This window comes from Oryx dammah, unplaced genomic scaffold (assembly GCF_014754425.2).
Source record: "Oryx dammah isolate SB20612 unplaced genomic scaffold, SCBI_Odam_1.1 HiC_scaffold_2, whole genome shotgun sequence".
NCBI lineage: Eukaryota > Metazoa > Chordata > Mammalia > Artiodactyla > Bovidae > Oryx > Oryx dammah.
The window spans coordinates 183186307-183202446 of record NW_024070186.1 but is presented as its reverse complement, the minus strand read 5'-3'; the positions used below and the strand labels follow the sequence as shown (position 1 = coordinate 183202446).

The following is a 16140-nucleotide window of genomic DNA, read 5'->3' as shown; positions in this document are numbered from 1 at the left end:
CAAGGGTGAGGGTCAGGGCGTCGGCGAACACAGAGAGAGCCAGGGCCATCCATAGACACATCTCTATATTTATATATTAGATACAGGCACAGGGGTGGGCGGGGGCCCTGGGCACTCCACAGGCCCCCACCTCCACTTCTGTTCACCCACACACGGAAGCAGCAGGGATGTTAGATGTGGCAGCTTTGTAGGGGAGGGGTTGAGACTTGGGTGCCACTCCTCAGGGATACTAGCCCTTGAGCCTTAGGAATGTTCCTTCAGGGAAAACAGGGTGGGGTTTTAACGAGGCGAGGGGCAGGGCTGACCCTGAGTCCCAACTCATGTCCTCCTCGCCCCTCCCCCACCGCCCCTCAGTCGGTCCGGGGCAACCAGAGCCCTTGGATTCCAGAACTACCAGAGACTGGGAGAGCTGGACAGACAGAGGCAGAGCAGCAGAGGGGAATTTGCTTTGGGGCCACCTGAGCCCCTCAGGTCCTGGGCGGGGGGCGGGGGGGATGGGCAGGAGGAGGAAAGGAAGGGCGTGTTGGCCTGCCTGAGGCAGGACGCCTGAGCGAAGCGAAGGGAGGTGGCCAGGCCCGCCCTCCACCCTGACCTGGGCTGTCGGGGGTGGGGTCTGGGCTGGGCACACGGTCCATTTTCTAACAGTCCAGCAGGGGAGGGGCAGGCAGGAGGCAGGGCCTAGACAAAAAGGCAGGCAGGAGAGGGACCATTAGCACCGGTGGCTGACCTGCCAGGGCCCCACCCTCACTTCCCTCCTATCACCTTATGGCTGGGTGGCAGGCAGCTGGCTTTCCTTATCTGTCAGTGCGGGTGATATTAATACCCATTTCAAGGTACTGCTATCGGGACTAAGTGAACTGATACAAGCAAACGTCTTGCAAGAATTTCCTCTCATTATCAGGCTGTCTCCAGGAGACTGAAGCACAGCAAGGTGAGGTGTCTTGCACAATATCACACAGCCCTTATTAAGTAGCAGAGCCGGGCTTTGAACCCGGGTGTGTCTGCCTTGCTGTTATCAGGCTACAGCTGGCCAAAGACAGACAGGAAATGAGAGGAGGGCCGCACAGCAGTGTGGGTGTAGCCCCAGCCAGGTTCCCGCAGGTGTGTGAACTGCTGACCTGGACACCAGGTGAGAAAAAGCCTGGCATGTGGGTCAGGCTGGGTGCTGCTGGCTCCTCCCAAAACAATTACTGCTCCCCCTGCCTCTCTGCCTGCCCTGGGGAAGCCAAACCCTGGCTCCATTTCCTCAGGTGGGTGAGGGGGGCCCTTCGTGACCTGGGGCTGGAGTCTGCAAGATGTTGACATGGGGGAGACATACGGGGCTGGGGACCACAGGTCTGTGGCCGAGGCAGGCTCTAGCCCTTCTGTTGCCACCCTGGCTCGTGGCTCGTGGATGTGAGCAGGCTTGTGACCGCATGGAGGTGTGTTGGGCATTCTTGTCGCAGGGTGAATCTGTGCAGGGGTGGGGGAGGCACTCACCAGGCCCCAGGAGCAGAGGCAGCTGGCCAGGTTAGGAGGCCTCCAGCACCCCAGGCTGGAAGCGGGCTGTCTCCTGGAAGATGAGCTCCTTCAGTCGTTCCTTGGGTAGATCATCCAGCTCCATGTCGAAGGTGAAAGGTTCCTCGGCCACTGGCTGGGGTGGCAAAGAAGGAGGGTGGCTCAGGGCAGGGACCGAGGGAAGACCCTCTTCCACCTGTCAGCCCTGCCACTAGTAGCTGGCCCACCTCATCCGTTGGGTCATAGTACTGCTCCAGGTAGGGGTGAGCCAGCGCTTCTTCCACTGTGATCCGTTTGTTGGGGTTAAAGGTCAACATCCGGTCCAGCAGGTCAAGAGCTAGGAAGTGCAGGGGTCAGAGGTCAAAGGGAAGGTCAGAGAAGCTCTCGGAAGCACTACTTGGCCTCTCTGTGTTCAGAGGCCTGTTGGTCCAGAGGCCTCTGTGTCCCAGACAGCCACTGGGCTCTTGTACCTTTCTCTACACCCAGTTTTTATTATACAAGTTCCCAAATCTCTCTCACCTTTGGGGTCCGACTTAGGAAAAAGCTTGGCCCAGGCCACCTTGGTCTTGGAGGGCAGAGACTGCAGGTAGTTTCGGGCTTTCATGTTGATGATACAGTTCAGGTCCTCCTGGGATGGGGAGCCCAGAATACCTGTGGGTAGGGCAGGTGACTTGGTGAGCAATCTCTCCCTTCTGGGAACAGGAGCCAAGAATAAGAGCCCTCCGCCAACCTGCTCCAGGCCAACCATTATCTCCCAGCCAATACTATGGGGGTGAAGAGCAGGGGGTCTGGATCAGGCAGCCCCAGGTTCAAATCCTGGCCCGAGCACTTCCTAAGTGTGGGGTGTATGGAGCCTTGCTTTTCCCATCTATCAAATGGGGACAGTATCTGTAACTCAGTGAAACACTGTGAATGCTGTTAGGGGCTCCTGGACCACACATGGTGGTCCCCCTGACCTGACTCCTGCAGACTCACTGACTCTGAAATGAAGTGAAGTCACTCAGTTGTGTCCAACTCTTTGCAATCCCATAGACTATATATAGCCTGCCAGGCTCCTCCATCCATGGGATTTTCCAGGCAGGAATACCATTTGGGTTGCCATTTCCTTCTCCAGAGGATCTTCCTGACCCAGGGATGGATCCCGGGTCTCCTGCACTGCAGGCAGACTCTTTACCTTCTGAGCCACCTGGGAACTTTGACCCTAAAGAAATCTCACCTCCAGTAAGCAAGTTTCCCTCCCACTTAGCTGGCCAATACCCCCTACCCAGAATGTGGTTGAGCTGGTCCAGGTAGTGCTTGCCGGGGAAGATGGGCCGGTTGGAGAGCATCTCAGCCAGAATGCAGCCCACAGACCAGATGTCGATGGACTTGGTGTAGCCCTGGGGAGGAGGAGAAAAGTGGTGGACTCCTGGGCCAAGCCAGTACCCCTGACCGTAGGATCAACACCAGCCAGGGAGGCAGAGGGCAGAGGCCTGGGGAGTGAATCCTCAGTTTCTTTCCATAGCCCAAGGACCAGAATAATGTGACAAGGCCCAGAAGGGAGACTTCCTGCATCATGAGGGTCAGTGCTGGACTCAGAGGTGGCTCCAGGGATTTCTGGGATCCGGTCTCTTCCCTTCACGGGTGGGTGGGCCCCCTACCTTGGAGTTAAGCATGATCTCTGGGGCCCGGTACCAGCGTGTGGCCACGTATTCCGTCAAGAAGCCAGTGTGGTCATGCTCGGGATCAGCAATCCGGGCAAGACCGAAATCACAGATCTAGAATGCAAACCAGGCTGCTGAGCTCAGTGCTCAAGGCCTCTTGGGCCCAACCAATCATATTGCCATGTCTCTCCTACCCATGGCGGGAAGGGGACTACTGGTCACCCTGAAGCCTGAGACCCCAGGGGCAGAAGGAGACAGGCACGCAACCCTCAGACCTTAAGGTCGCAGGTGGTGTTGATGAGCAGGTTGGAGGGCTTTAAATCCCGGTGGAGCACGTTGGCGGAGTGGATATACTTCAGGCCCCGCAGGATCTGGTACAGGAAGTAGCATACGTGGTCGTTGCTCAGCTGCTGGCTTTTGAGCAATTTGTACAGGTCTGTCTCCATCAGGTCCTGCACGATGTAGCTGCGGTGGGTGCCAGAGGACCCCCAGGTGGGGGCAGTGGGAGGCAATTGGTTAAGAAGAACAGACTCTGCTGACCAGGTTTCACATCCCTCCAGCTGATGCCCCTGGGACTCAACAGATCTGCCAGCTCATATCATGAGCTGGGCAAGGCCCATGCTTAGCAGGAGAGCTCAAGGCCTCTGCTGGATCTCAGCTGGTGACCCCGAGCAAAGCGCCTCCGTTCTGTGGCCTCAGTCTCCCTATTGAGAAAATGGGGACAGTAAACTACGGGAAGCAGGAGAACATCCCAGCTAAGAGCAGTAACTCTGGAGTTCCCTGCCAGTGTCAATCATTCGTGCACTGTTCATTCACTTTAGGAACTCAAGCCCTGTCTGCGCCTCTTCCTCATCTGTCAAGTAAGGGGAAAAAAACCTTTTTAGAGAGTGGTGGTAATTGAGAGATGACCTAAGCAGTGCAGCCAGCTTGGTGCCTGGCACGTTGTAAATGTTCGGCAAATGTGAACTAGTATTGCTGTTATAAAAGCCTGAGCCACATGGCTGTTGAGAAGGTTAAATGAGATTATGTATGAACACCATCTGGCAGGCAATAAATGTTTGCTTAAAAATAAATGCCTGCCTTATGGGGATGGCTTGTGCAAGACAACTGAGGAGAAACTTCCCAGTGTCACGCTCCTACTCCGGGGGCTTGGCCCTACACCCGAAGACAGAGGAGTAAATGTCCTTTTATACTTTAAGATAAAAAAAGAATTAAACATAAACAAACAAATAAACGTCATGTGGGTTGTTTCTGGAAGACTCAGTTATGGCTGTCTTTCAGAGTCAGCCTCAAAAGGGCCTTCCGAGAACACCTGGACCAACTCTGCTATTTTAAAGATGAAGAGGCCCGGCATGCTGCAGTGACTTGGTTAAGGTCACACGACAAGCTGAGGGTGAGTGTGGAAGTTTCCTGCCCACAGTTTGTGGTGGGGGCTGCAAACAGTGCAGTACAGATCACCACTCTTGGGGGAAGGACTGGGATGGTGGGGGTGGGTGGGGCAGGGGAGAGGTGATGGGTGTAATAAGCTCCTAACAGAGCCAGGCAGGAAGTGGACCACAAACTAGGAAAGCAATGTGTGTGGATGGGTGGGGGGGGCCACAAAGGCAGGTCTGTTCCTCCCTGGGCAAGGTACGAGTCCATAGGTGACTGGGGTGGGACTCTGAGCAGGAAGTCCCAGAGAGGGGACAGGTTCTAGTCTGGGGGAGGGGAAGAGGCAGCCACAGAAGCACTTGATTTTATTTCAGTTTTCTGAGCCTCAGTTTCCTCATCTTTGAAATGGAGCTGCTGAGACCCATCTCCTAGGGCAGTTGGGAGTTAGAATAGGAAAAGTCAAAGCACTCAGCTTGAGCTATACCAGATTCACAGTAGGCCCTCAAAACAGGGCAGTGTTCTTCCCGCCTGCCTTCCTGCCAGTCTGAGGACCCAGAGAAACAAGAACTGCCATCAGTTAAACAAAAGAGCTGACTGTGGGCAGAGGCTGGATCTCCTCACAGAATTGCCGATGTCAGAGGACAAAGCTTCCACAGAGCCCATCTTGCCCAGCCCCCTACCAAGCCAAGATCGAGAGAACAGACTTGCCCAAGGCCACACTGCCTGGCCGCAGCAGGCCAGGATTCATCTGAGGCCTCTCTGCCTTCTTATACTGTGGCCTCTTGACCGCTGGAAAGTTTCCTTTACTGGGTTTGTTTGGAGGGAGGTTGGGAAGAAGGGAAGAGAAAACAAGCCCCCATTCTCCCAGCCCGGCTCTGAGGCTGGGCCTGGCCAGCCATCTGGCCCAGGTGAAGGATACACATCCCTCATGGCTTCCAGGGTGGGTGCTCGCAGAATGTCTCGGATGCCAATGACGTTCTCATGGCGGAAGCGCAGCAGAATCTGAATCTCTCGCAACGTGCGCTGGCAGTAGGTCTGATGCTCAAAGGGGCTGATCTTCTTGATGGCCACTCGAGTCTTGCGCACGTGGTCATAAGCTGAGCTGAGAGGGCCAGAGAGATGTTGGTGTCCAGGCCCGGTGGCCCCACCCAGGCCTTGGCAGGGCGGGGAGGGAGCAGGAGAGGGCTCTGGCCAGTCATAAACAATGCTGGTTCCTTCCTGCTGTGAAGGCCTGGGATCTCCAGGGAGAAAGCTGGGGACCAGCCAGGCAGCCCTTCGGTGACTTCACAAACAGAGGAAGAGACTGACCGCTCACTGACTTCCCCTCTCCTCAACCCTTTCCATTCGAGCTGCCCTGACCCCTCATCCTCCCCTTCCCACGATGGGCTCCCTCAAGCCAAGACGGGTCCAGGGGGTGGGAGATGTGGAGGACTGGACAATGAGGCAAATACAGTGAGAAGGAGGGAGTCGGAGGAGGGACTGGCGAGAAGAGAGAGGCAGGGCCGGGGCGGGTGTCAGGGGGAGGTTCCTGGGCAGCAGAGCTATGTCCAGATGAACAAAGGCCCAGAGCACCCAGTGCGGATAGGAGAACTCACAGACCCCTCCTAAAAGTTGCAGGAAGGTGTTCCTGGACCCCTCATGGCTCACTGGGTCCCTGGCCCCAGGCCCAAAGCCCCACCCCACCCCACCCAGCCCTGAGCTTTGCTCTTTTTTCCCAAACTCCTTGGCAAGCCTCACTGAGGGGTGATCCAGGGCATCCTCTCCCCAGTGAGGGGACCCTCTCTCCTTCTTCACTAAGGATATCACCTCCCCAAGAAGACTAATTCTCTTCTCCTCACCCCGTGATTATGGGGTCCCCAAGGTCCCCAGAGCTCCCCCACATACACTCAGATGCCCTACCCTTCATTATTGAATAGTCAGCTCAAAGCTCACAAACCTCCTCTCCTGAGACCTTACGCAGTGACCCCCTCCCCCAGAAAGCACTCAGAAGGCCCTCTGCCTGGGACGCTCCCCAGCCTCCTGAAGCCCCAGCTTCTTCAGGATGCTCAGAGTCCGCAAGGCCCAGAGAGCTCTCAGCACCCCTTCCCGCCCCCTCCCCAGAGACGCCCCCTCCCCCAGAACGCCCCTCACCTGACCATGCCGTACGCGCCCTCGCCGATGTACTGCAGCTGCGTGTAGCGCGGGCCCACGTCGAACGGCTGCCCCTTTACTATCTCCACCTCCCCCGGGACCCCCGGGCCGACCCCATCAGTTCCCCGGGGCTCCCCGCCCCCGCCCCCCTGAGCCGCCGCCGCCGCCGCCATCTCCACTCCTCCCCTCCCGCCCGCCCGCCTCCCCCTCGGCGGCCCCGCCCGAGGCCCCGCCCCTTCCCGCCCGCCCTCTCACCCGCGGAGCCGCGCGCGCCAGGCCCCGCCCCCGCCCGCCCCCGCGGCGTCACGTGACTCTCCCAGCCGCGCGCGCGCCGCTTTCCCGTCGCTGGGGCTGTGGTCCCTGGCACCTGTCGGCCTCGTCTGCTCCAGTCAACGTAGAAGCTCCCCAGGGCAGTCTCGAGACTGTCCAGACCCTCCTCCCCTGCCCCCACCGAATGCTGACCGGTAGGGCGGCCCGGTGACCTCACCCAGAGCCACCTAGCAAATGAGTGCTGGAGCTGGGACCCAGACCGGGCCACGTGGCCCCGCTGTCCCCACTCAGCCCGAGGAGTGGCCCGGGGCTCGAGGTGGAACCTCCTGGAGCCAGGCCCGATGCTGAGTGATATGATGCTTATTTCATAGTAGCCGTGGCAGGTGGCTTCCTCACCCATGTGGCCTCTTTCACAGATGTGGAAACTGAAGGTGACTGGGCAAGGTAACTTGATTGCTGGAAAACCCAGGCATCTTGACTCCCTGCCTAATGGTTTTCGGATGGAGACCTGTAAAAGTGGGCTAGGGACCGGACCTCAGCAACCGGGCAGTGCCTGTATCCTGAGGACAGATAATCCCAGCCTACCTTTACATGGAGGCATCCAGAAGAGGTGAGGGCTGCGTGAACTGGGTTTGGTGAAAAATACACTCTCAGGCATTTCTCAGAAACAGCAGGGTAGCTAACATTTTTGTTGTCCTTGGGTTTGACAAAAATTGGAACCGAGATCATCATCTTTTGCTCCTGTGCTAGACTTTATAGTTTACACAGCATTTGGTCCACTTCAGTTTCTTCATTAGAACCACCCCACAGTGTAGGTGTCATCTGGTTTTCTGAGCTGGATGAGCAGAGGGCCATGTCTGTCTCGTTCATTGCTGTAGCCCCCACCCACCCCTATCCCTACAGTCAAACGTAGACACTCAAAAATTTTGGAATAGGTGAATCAAAGTTTTACAGAATGGGAAATCTGAGAGTTGAGGAGCTGAGACTAACATGTATCTTCTGACACACAGGCAGAGGTTCTTTTTAATTGCATTCTGTCTCCCAGACTGTTAAAACTGAAGAGACCATCCAGTCCATCTCCATCACTTCACAGTGAAGATGTGAGCTGGGAGCTTCACAAAACACATCTCCTAGGCTTCAGTAAGTAATCACGTTGTTTTTGTCTTCCTTGGAAGCTGGGAGTAGGTCCTTGTATGCATTAAAGATCAAGAGACAAAATGGAACAGTAATTATGATTGTGAAACTGCTCATAATTAGATCTATGGTCAGGCATTCTAATTCAGATTAATAACACTGAGAGTTGCTAGTTCCCAGTAACCCACAAATCAGTGAAGGTTCAAGATGTGCTAATTAGATCAATGTGTTTTTTTTTGTTGGTGGTGTTATTCATTTGATAAGCTATTGACTGGCACTGTGTGCAAAGCTCTGAGCTAGGAACTAGGGCTGATAAAAGATTACTGGATAGTGTGAATTAGTAGTTAAGAGCAAGAGCTCTCTGGAATCAGGTTGCCTGGATTAGAATCCCATTTAGGCCACTTGTCATGTTATCCTGGGCACATTACCCCACTGGCCTTTCTACTTATGGAGTTTCTCTTCCACTGAAGATGCACAAACAGAAATCACTGTAATCCAGAATGGATGGATGTAATATGTAGGGTACGCTCAGGGGTGGGCAAGATAACTCTAGGGATCTCCCACAACTGTTAGGAATCAGGTTGCGCAGTAGGAGTGAGTGGCAGGCCAGCAAGGAGCAAAGCTTCTCCCCATTGCTCACGTTACTGCCTGAGTTCCACCTCCTGTCACACCAAGGGTAACATTAGATTCTCATGGGAGCATGAACCCTACTATGACCTACGCATGTAAGGGATCTAGGTTCCACATTCCTTATGAGAATTATCATGAAACCATTCCCTACCCTTGGTCCATGGAAGAACTGTCTTCCATGGAACTGGTCCCTGGTCCCAAAGAGGTTGGGGACTGCTGCTCTACAGAAGTGAGGAGGGGATAATCGAGCAGGTAGCATTGCATCGCTAAAAAGAAGCAGAGTTTCAGAAGGTCAGGATAGAGCAAAGCCTTCAAGAAGAAGGAGCAGGGTGAACCATGGCATGGAGGCAGGAGCACGAATTGTCCAGTATGTCTGCACTATGAAGGGTTAAGGGGAGTTTAGGCTGGAGAGGTAGGTTGGGGCCACATTGAGGAAGGCCTCTAATTCTGGCAAGGAGTTTGGATGTTACTCAGTAAGCAGCAAAAAGCCTTTCAGGGACTTTTGCCAGATCATTTTGCAACTACAAGAGAATATAGTGACTCAGAGAAAACACCATGGAGTTCAGCGTGGAGCCAGGTTTCCTGAGTAGGAGTGAGTTTCCCGGCATGGGAAAGGCTGGTGTATCCGGAGGGGTGCCTGCCACCTCTGGTATCTGAGTCTCCTTTCCAGCCGTGCGACTGAGATTGCCCTCTAGTGGCCGAGGTTGGTACTTTCTTGGAGATTGTATTGGGATTTCTTAGTCTATTCCATAGATTCGTACTCAACTAATAGAGACTGAACCACTATTCTGTGCTAGACACTTTTTAATAGTTGGAGACGTCAGTATTGTACTTTTCCCCATTTTGGGGGCTGTTCTCGGCAGCTTGCAAGATGTTAGTTCCCTGACTAGGGATCAAACCTGGGCTCCTGCAGTGAAAGCACTGAGTCCTACCCATTGAACCATCAGGAAGTTCCGGGTGCCAGGCACTTGTTTTTTTAATTAATTTTTTTTTTGGCTGCGCTGGATCTCTGCTGCTACATGAGGGCTTTTCTCTACTTGGGGTACAGGGGCTTCTCATTGCGGTGGCTTGTCCTGTTGCAGAGCACAGGCTCTGGAGCACATGAGCCCAGTACTTGTGGCACACAAGCTTAGTTGCTCCACAGCATGTAGGATCTTCCGGGACCAGGGATCGAACTCCTGTCCCCTGCATTGCAAGGGGATTCTTAACCATTGGACCACCAGGGAAGCCTGGGCCAGGCACTATTATGTACTTTATCTCTGACTGTCCTTCTAAAGGTAGATACTATAAACATTTAACAGGAAAAAAAAAGGCAGCAGCTCACTGAACTGTGGAGTTGGAAGGAACTTTAGAATCATTTCCTCCAGCTCACTGCATTGTTAAAGTTTTTCTATTGGCTGCTCTAGCTCTGGATCTACCCAGACCAAGTCTTATTTTATTTTTTGGTAGTGCGGCACGTGGGATCTTAGTTCTCCAACCAGGGATCAAACCTGTGCCACCTGCATTGGAAGCACAGAGTGTTAACCACTGGACCGCCAGGAAAGTCCCTAGACTAAATCTTAAACCAGCTCTCGTCTCTTTGTGATGTGAAGGTCACAGGAGAGGTCAGTTGGTAATTTGCCCAGAGTAACAAGAACACAAATGAACAGTCCCATTTCAACTAACTCAGCTCTGCAGCACAAACTGAGAAGGGAAGAAATGTTTAGAAATAGGCATCACAACACAGTGAATAATTTATTAAGATTTAAGTACTAATCTCTTTTTTTAAATCCAAGAAACCTCATACTAATTTTCTTGTGGCACTTCTTCATGTATTAGAAATTGCGTGTGTTCATGAAGTCACTTCAGTTGTGTCCGACTCTTTGAGATCCTGTGGATGGTAATCTAGCCAAAAAAAAAAAAGAGGACTCCTTTCCATTTCCAGGATTAGTTCAAACACCACCCTTTTATGAAGTGTTTCTGGTATGCTTCTGCTATACATGCTACATCTGCAGCTCTTATGTCTTAGAGCAAATGTGTATAATATTTATTTATGGGCTCATCTTGCTCTTCCTACTAGATGGTAAAATTTCTTGAAATCTGTGAATGTTAGTGTCTTTACTTTTCAACCCTCTCCAGTACCAAGAGGTGTTTTGCATTCAATAAATATTTGTTAAAAGAGAGAATTGAGTATTTCTGGAATGGCCTCCACACCCTTCGTCAGCTGGGATGCGCTTTTCTGTATGAGCTCAGGGTTGACTGTGTTCCTGTTAAAAAGGCAGCACCTAAAATAGAATACCATTTTCTATATGTAGCCTGACCAGTGGGAGTACAAAGGAGTATTGGTTCCTTTGTATTGGTCCAATATTTTGTTCTCTTCCACACAGAGCCTCTCCCTGAACCTCTAATCTAAAATATACACGGTTCATATGCCTCCCTCATGGTGTCCTTTTTCTTTCATGAGACTTATCACAGTTTGTCAGAGATTCATTTGTGAAGTGATAGAACACTGTAATTAGAAGTGTGGGGGCTGCAAGTTCCCTTCTCTTTCTGCTTCTGTGAATTCACTTTCCAGAACTGTGGAGAGATGAGGTATACTCCTATTAACTGCAGAAGTTTCAGTTATATTATTTCAACACATGCTGAGTACCTTAGGGCCAGGCTGCTTGTTGTTGTTCAGTCGCTAAGTCGTGTCCAACTCTTTGCATGCCAGGCTTCTCTGTCCTCCACTGTCTCCCAGAGTTTGCTCAGATGCATTTCCATTGAGTTGGTGATGCTGTCTAACCGTCTCATCTTCCGTCGCCCCCTTCTCCTCCTGTCTTCAATCTTGCCCAGCATCAGGGTCTCTTCCAATGGGTCAGTTCTTTGCATCAGGTGGCCAAAGTATTGGAGTTTCAGCTTCAGCATCAGTCCTTCCAATGAATATTCAGGACTGATTTCCTTTGGATTGACTGGTTTGATCGACTTGCTGTCCAAGAGACTCTCAAGAGTATTCTCCAGCACCACAGTTCAAAAGCATCAGTTTTTCGGTTCTCAGCCTTCTTTATAGTCTAACTCTCACATCCATATGTGACTACTGGAAAAACTATCAGTTCCGTTCAGCTCAGTCGCTCAGTCATGTCTGACTCTTTGCGACCCCATGGACTACAGCATGCCAGGCTTCCCTGTCTATCACCAACTCCCGGAGTTTACTCAAACTCATGTCCATTGAGTCAGTGATGCCATCCAACCATCTCATCCTCTGTCATCCCCTTTTCCTCCCGCCTTCAATCTTTCCCAGCATCAGGGTCTTTTCCAATGAGTCAGCTCATCAGGTGGCAGAGTATTGGAGTTTCAGCTTCAGCATCAGTCCTTCCAATGAATATTCAGGACTGATTTCCTTTAGGATGGACTGGTTGGATCTTGCGGTCCAAGGGACTCTCAAGGGTTTTCTCCTACACCACAGTTCAAAAGCATCAATTCTTTGGTGCTCAGCTTTCTTTATAGTCCAACTCTCATATCCATACATGAGTACTGGAAAAACCATAGCTTTGACTAGATGGACCTTTGTCAGCAAAGTGATGTCTCTGCTTTTTAATACACTGTCTAGGTAGGCAAGGGCTAAATTGAAGGGGAAAACTGAGTGCCTCCCAAGTGCTAGATTTTGGAGGCTGGGGGATCTTTTCTGATTTTGACACAAGCTTTGTGAAACCAGTGTCACCAATATTGTCTTTTCACACCTGAGAAGCTGGGGCGGAAAGTGTGGGTGAAACCCTTGTGATCACACATGTGATAAGTGTCAGGCCTAGGACACCCTTGTCTATCTGATTCTTCACTGGAAGCTGAAAACAGGTGGTCCAAGGTCATATTCAGCCTGCAGATGTATATTACTAGATCTGTGTCATTTTACTTTCCTTTAATTAAAAAATAAAAGCAGAACAAAAATTTAGGTTCTGGAATCAAACTACTGGAGAGTGAATCCTGTTGTCACTTATCAGTTGCTTAACTTCTTCCTCAGTTTTCTCATCTGCAAAAGAAGGTATACTGCTTACTATGTAGGCATGTTGAGATTTAAATGTTTTTATATGTGAACTTGGGTGGGTGGCATAACTTTTCTAAACTTTAGTTTCATGAAATGCAAATTTGGGATCATAAATGGATTCTGTTTACTTCACAAAGTGAGATATAGTAAAGTCTGGGAGATTTTTTAATCTGCAGGCTTTAAACTGAAAAAAAGTATATAGTTGTTGCATCCGTGCGAAGTTGCTTCAGTTGTGCCTGAATCTTTGTGACCCTAGGAACCATAGCCCACCAGGCTCCTCTGTCCACAGGCTTCTCCAGGCAGTAATACTGGAGTGGGTTGCCGTTCGCTCCTCTAATACAGATGTTAGATGTCTTTTATTATAAGAGGTAACTCCCTAATCTGACATCAAATTTTTGTTGTTTTAAAATTAATATTACAATTAATATATATTAATACATTATAATTATAAAATTAATTATAATTACATTCAATAAAATCCACCCGTTTTAAGTATACAGAGACTTCCCTGGTGGTCTAGTGGCTAAGATTCCGAGTTCCCAATACAGGGGGCCCAGGTTCAATTCCTGTTCAGGGAACTAGATCCCACAGGCTACAACTAAGACCTGGGGGCAACCAAATAAATAAATAAATAAACTAAATATTTTAAAAACTTAAAATATATGGCCTTGATGGAGTCTAGTAATTGAATACAATTACGTAACAGTCACCTCGTCAGGATATATAACAATTTCTTCAACCTAAAAAGCCCCCTTCTAGTGATTCTTTCCTCCAGGCAATGTTCTATCTACTTTATGTCACTATAGTTTGGCTTTTTCTAGGATTTCACATAAATGGAATCACAAAGTAGTGTTTATGTTTGACTTCTTAAGCCTAGTATGTTTTTGGATTAAATTACATTCTTATGCATATTAACACTCAACTTTTTAATTGAAATATAACATATACCATAAAATTCATCATTTTAAAGTGTATGATGCAGTGATTTTCAGTATGTTTACAAGGTTGTGTCACTGCCTGTCCCCCCATCCCTACAGCCCCTGGCAACAACTGATCTCATCTGTTTCTATGGATTTGCCTCTTCTAACATTTCATACGCACAGAACCATATACTATGTGGCCTTTATGCAGCTGGCTTCTTTTCCTTAGCATGTTCTCAAGAGTCACCCAGGCTTTAGCCTATGTCAGACTTCATTCTTATTTTATGACTTAATGATATTTCATTGCATGGGGATGCCACATTTATATAACTGTAACGGATAGTTATATAACTGGTTATATATTCATCAGTTGGTGGACATTCGAGTTGTTCCCGCTTTAATTTTAAAAATATCTGTATATTTATTTATGACTGTGCCGGGTCTTGGTTGCTTCGCGTGGGCTTTCTCTAGTTGTGGCGAACAGGGGCTACTCTTTGTTGTAGCGCATGGGCTTCCCATTGCAGTGGCTTCTCTTGTGGAGCGCAGGCTCAGTAGTTGTGACACGTGGGCTTAGTTGCTTCATGGCATGTGGAATCCTCCTGGACCAGGAATTGAACTTGTGTCCCTGGCATGGCAGATGAACTCCTATCCACTGCGCCACCAGGAAAGTCCTGTTCCCACTTTAAATTATTATACATAATGCTGCTGTGAACTTTTGTATGCAAGTTTTTATGTGAATGTCTGTCTTCAAGTCTCTTGGGTATATACTGGCACAACTGAGTGACTTCACTTTCACTTTTCACTCTCATGCATTGGAGAAGGAAATGGCAACCCACTCCAGTATTCTTGCCTGGAGAATCCCAGGGACAGAGGAGCCTAGTGGGCTGCCGTCTATGGGGTCGCACAGACTGAAGCGACTTAGCAGCAGCAGCAGCAACCCTCTTACGTGTGATAAATCATTTTTTTTCTTCCTTGCTGTTTCCAAGATTTTCTCTTTATCTTTCAGCACTTTAGCTGTGGTATGTCTGGGTATTGATCTCTTTGTGTTTATCCTACTTAGGATTTGTTGAGTTTCATGGAGATGTAGATTTACATTTTCCAGCAAATTGGGTAAGTCTTTAAGTTTTCTTCAGATGTTTTTTTCTTTCTCCTCTCTCTTTTTCCTCCCTTCTGGTACCCCTATTACATATATGTTGGTGTGTTTAAAAGTGTCCCTATTTCTCCGAGGCTGTGTTTACTTTTCTTCATTTCATTGTCTCTCTGTTCTTTCGATTCCATAAGCTCTATACATTTATCTTCAAGTTTGCTGATTTTATTTTTCTACCGGTTCAAATCAACATTTGAGCCCTTATAATGAATTTTTCCTTTCGGTTAATGTACATTTCAACTCCAGAATTTCAACTGGTTATTTAAAAAAATTTTCCATCCCTTTTTGATAGTCTCCATTTAATGATACATCATCATACCTTCTTGATTTAAGCATACTTTGTTTACTTCTTTGAACATATTTATAATAGCTACCTTGAAGCCTGTTAAATCTGACATTTAGTCCCTCTCATGGGCAGGTTCTGTTGCCTGCTTTTTTTTTTTTTTTCTTTTTTTCCTATGTGTAGGTCACACTTTTTCTTTACATGTCTCACAATTTTTGTTGAAAACTGGACATTTTAGGTACTATAGCAATTCTGAATACTGATTCCTTCTCCCCGCCCCCCCCCCCCCCCCGGGGGTGGGGTTGTTGTTCTTCTCTGTTTGTTTTGTGACTTGACTTGGCTATTTTCGTTAGTTTTCCCTCAGCATGAAAGCTTTGATCCTGCTCCTTGGAGGGCATAACCTCGGACTCTGCCTTTCTGTTTCAGCTCTTGTCATCTTGGGATGACAAGGGTTATAGCAAGTTCTCTTTGTCACTTTCTTTATTTCTCTGGTAAGCTGTCTGATTCATTTGATAATACACACTGCCAGTTAGCCTCCACTGATTACTGGCTGATTGCTCTATTGTTTTTGACAATGCCCAGGGCATATATTACACGACTGAGCTACTGAACTGAAACTGAGGGCTTATATTGGGCTTCCCTTGTGGCTCAGCTGGTAAAGAATCTGCCTGCAATGCTAGAGACCTGGGTTCGATCCCTGGGTTGGGAAGATCCCCGGGAGAAGGGAAGAACCACCCACTCCAGTATTCTGGCCTGGAGAATTCCATGGGCTGTATAGTCCATGCGGTCGCAAAAAGTCAGACACGACTGAGCAACTTTCACTTCACTTCAAGGCATATATTGCTTAGCAGTCTGATTCTGTTAAATTTGGGCAGAGATAGGTTTTAAGACTGGCCTTTGTGGTCTGTTCTGACCCCAGGAGGGCTCTTTTTAGCTGTCTCTTTCCCTGGTTCTCTCTTGTGAATTAAGTGGCCTTGTGGTTCTTAAGAAGCTTTTTTTGTTTGTTTGTTTGATGGTGTTCTTACAGTTGAGTTTTCCTGTACTAAGTTTCAAATAAAGTCAGTTCCTTTCAGGAGAATCTCAAGTCTCTTTTTTTCTATGGGCTGTCGCTCCCT

At 49.4% G+C, this 16140-nt stretch overlaps 1 protein-coding gene across 1 annotated transcript; it reads right to left on the bottom strand.

The window, feature by feature from the left end:
* Positions 1-47: 47 nt before the first annotated feature.
* On the bottom strand, positions 48-6827 carry MAPK3 (mitogen-activated protein kinase 3). Its single transcript, XM_040259151.1, has 9 exons — positions 6642-6827; positions 5431-5613; positions 3416-3605; positions 3138-3254; positions 2762-2876; positions 2017-2148; positions 1725-1834; positions 1480-1633; positions 48-678 (listed from the first exon to the last, which is right to left on the bottom strand). Exons 1-8 carry the CDS (start codon positions 6812-6814, stop codon positions 1511-1513), a joined length of 1143 nt encoding a protein of 380 aa, XP_040115085.1. The 5' UTR covers positions 6815-6827; the 3' UTR covers positions 48-678; positions 1480-1510.
* Between the last annotated feature and the right edge of the window lie 9313 nt (positions 6828-16140).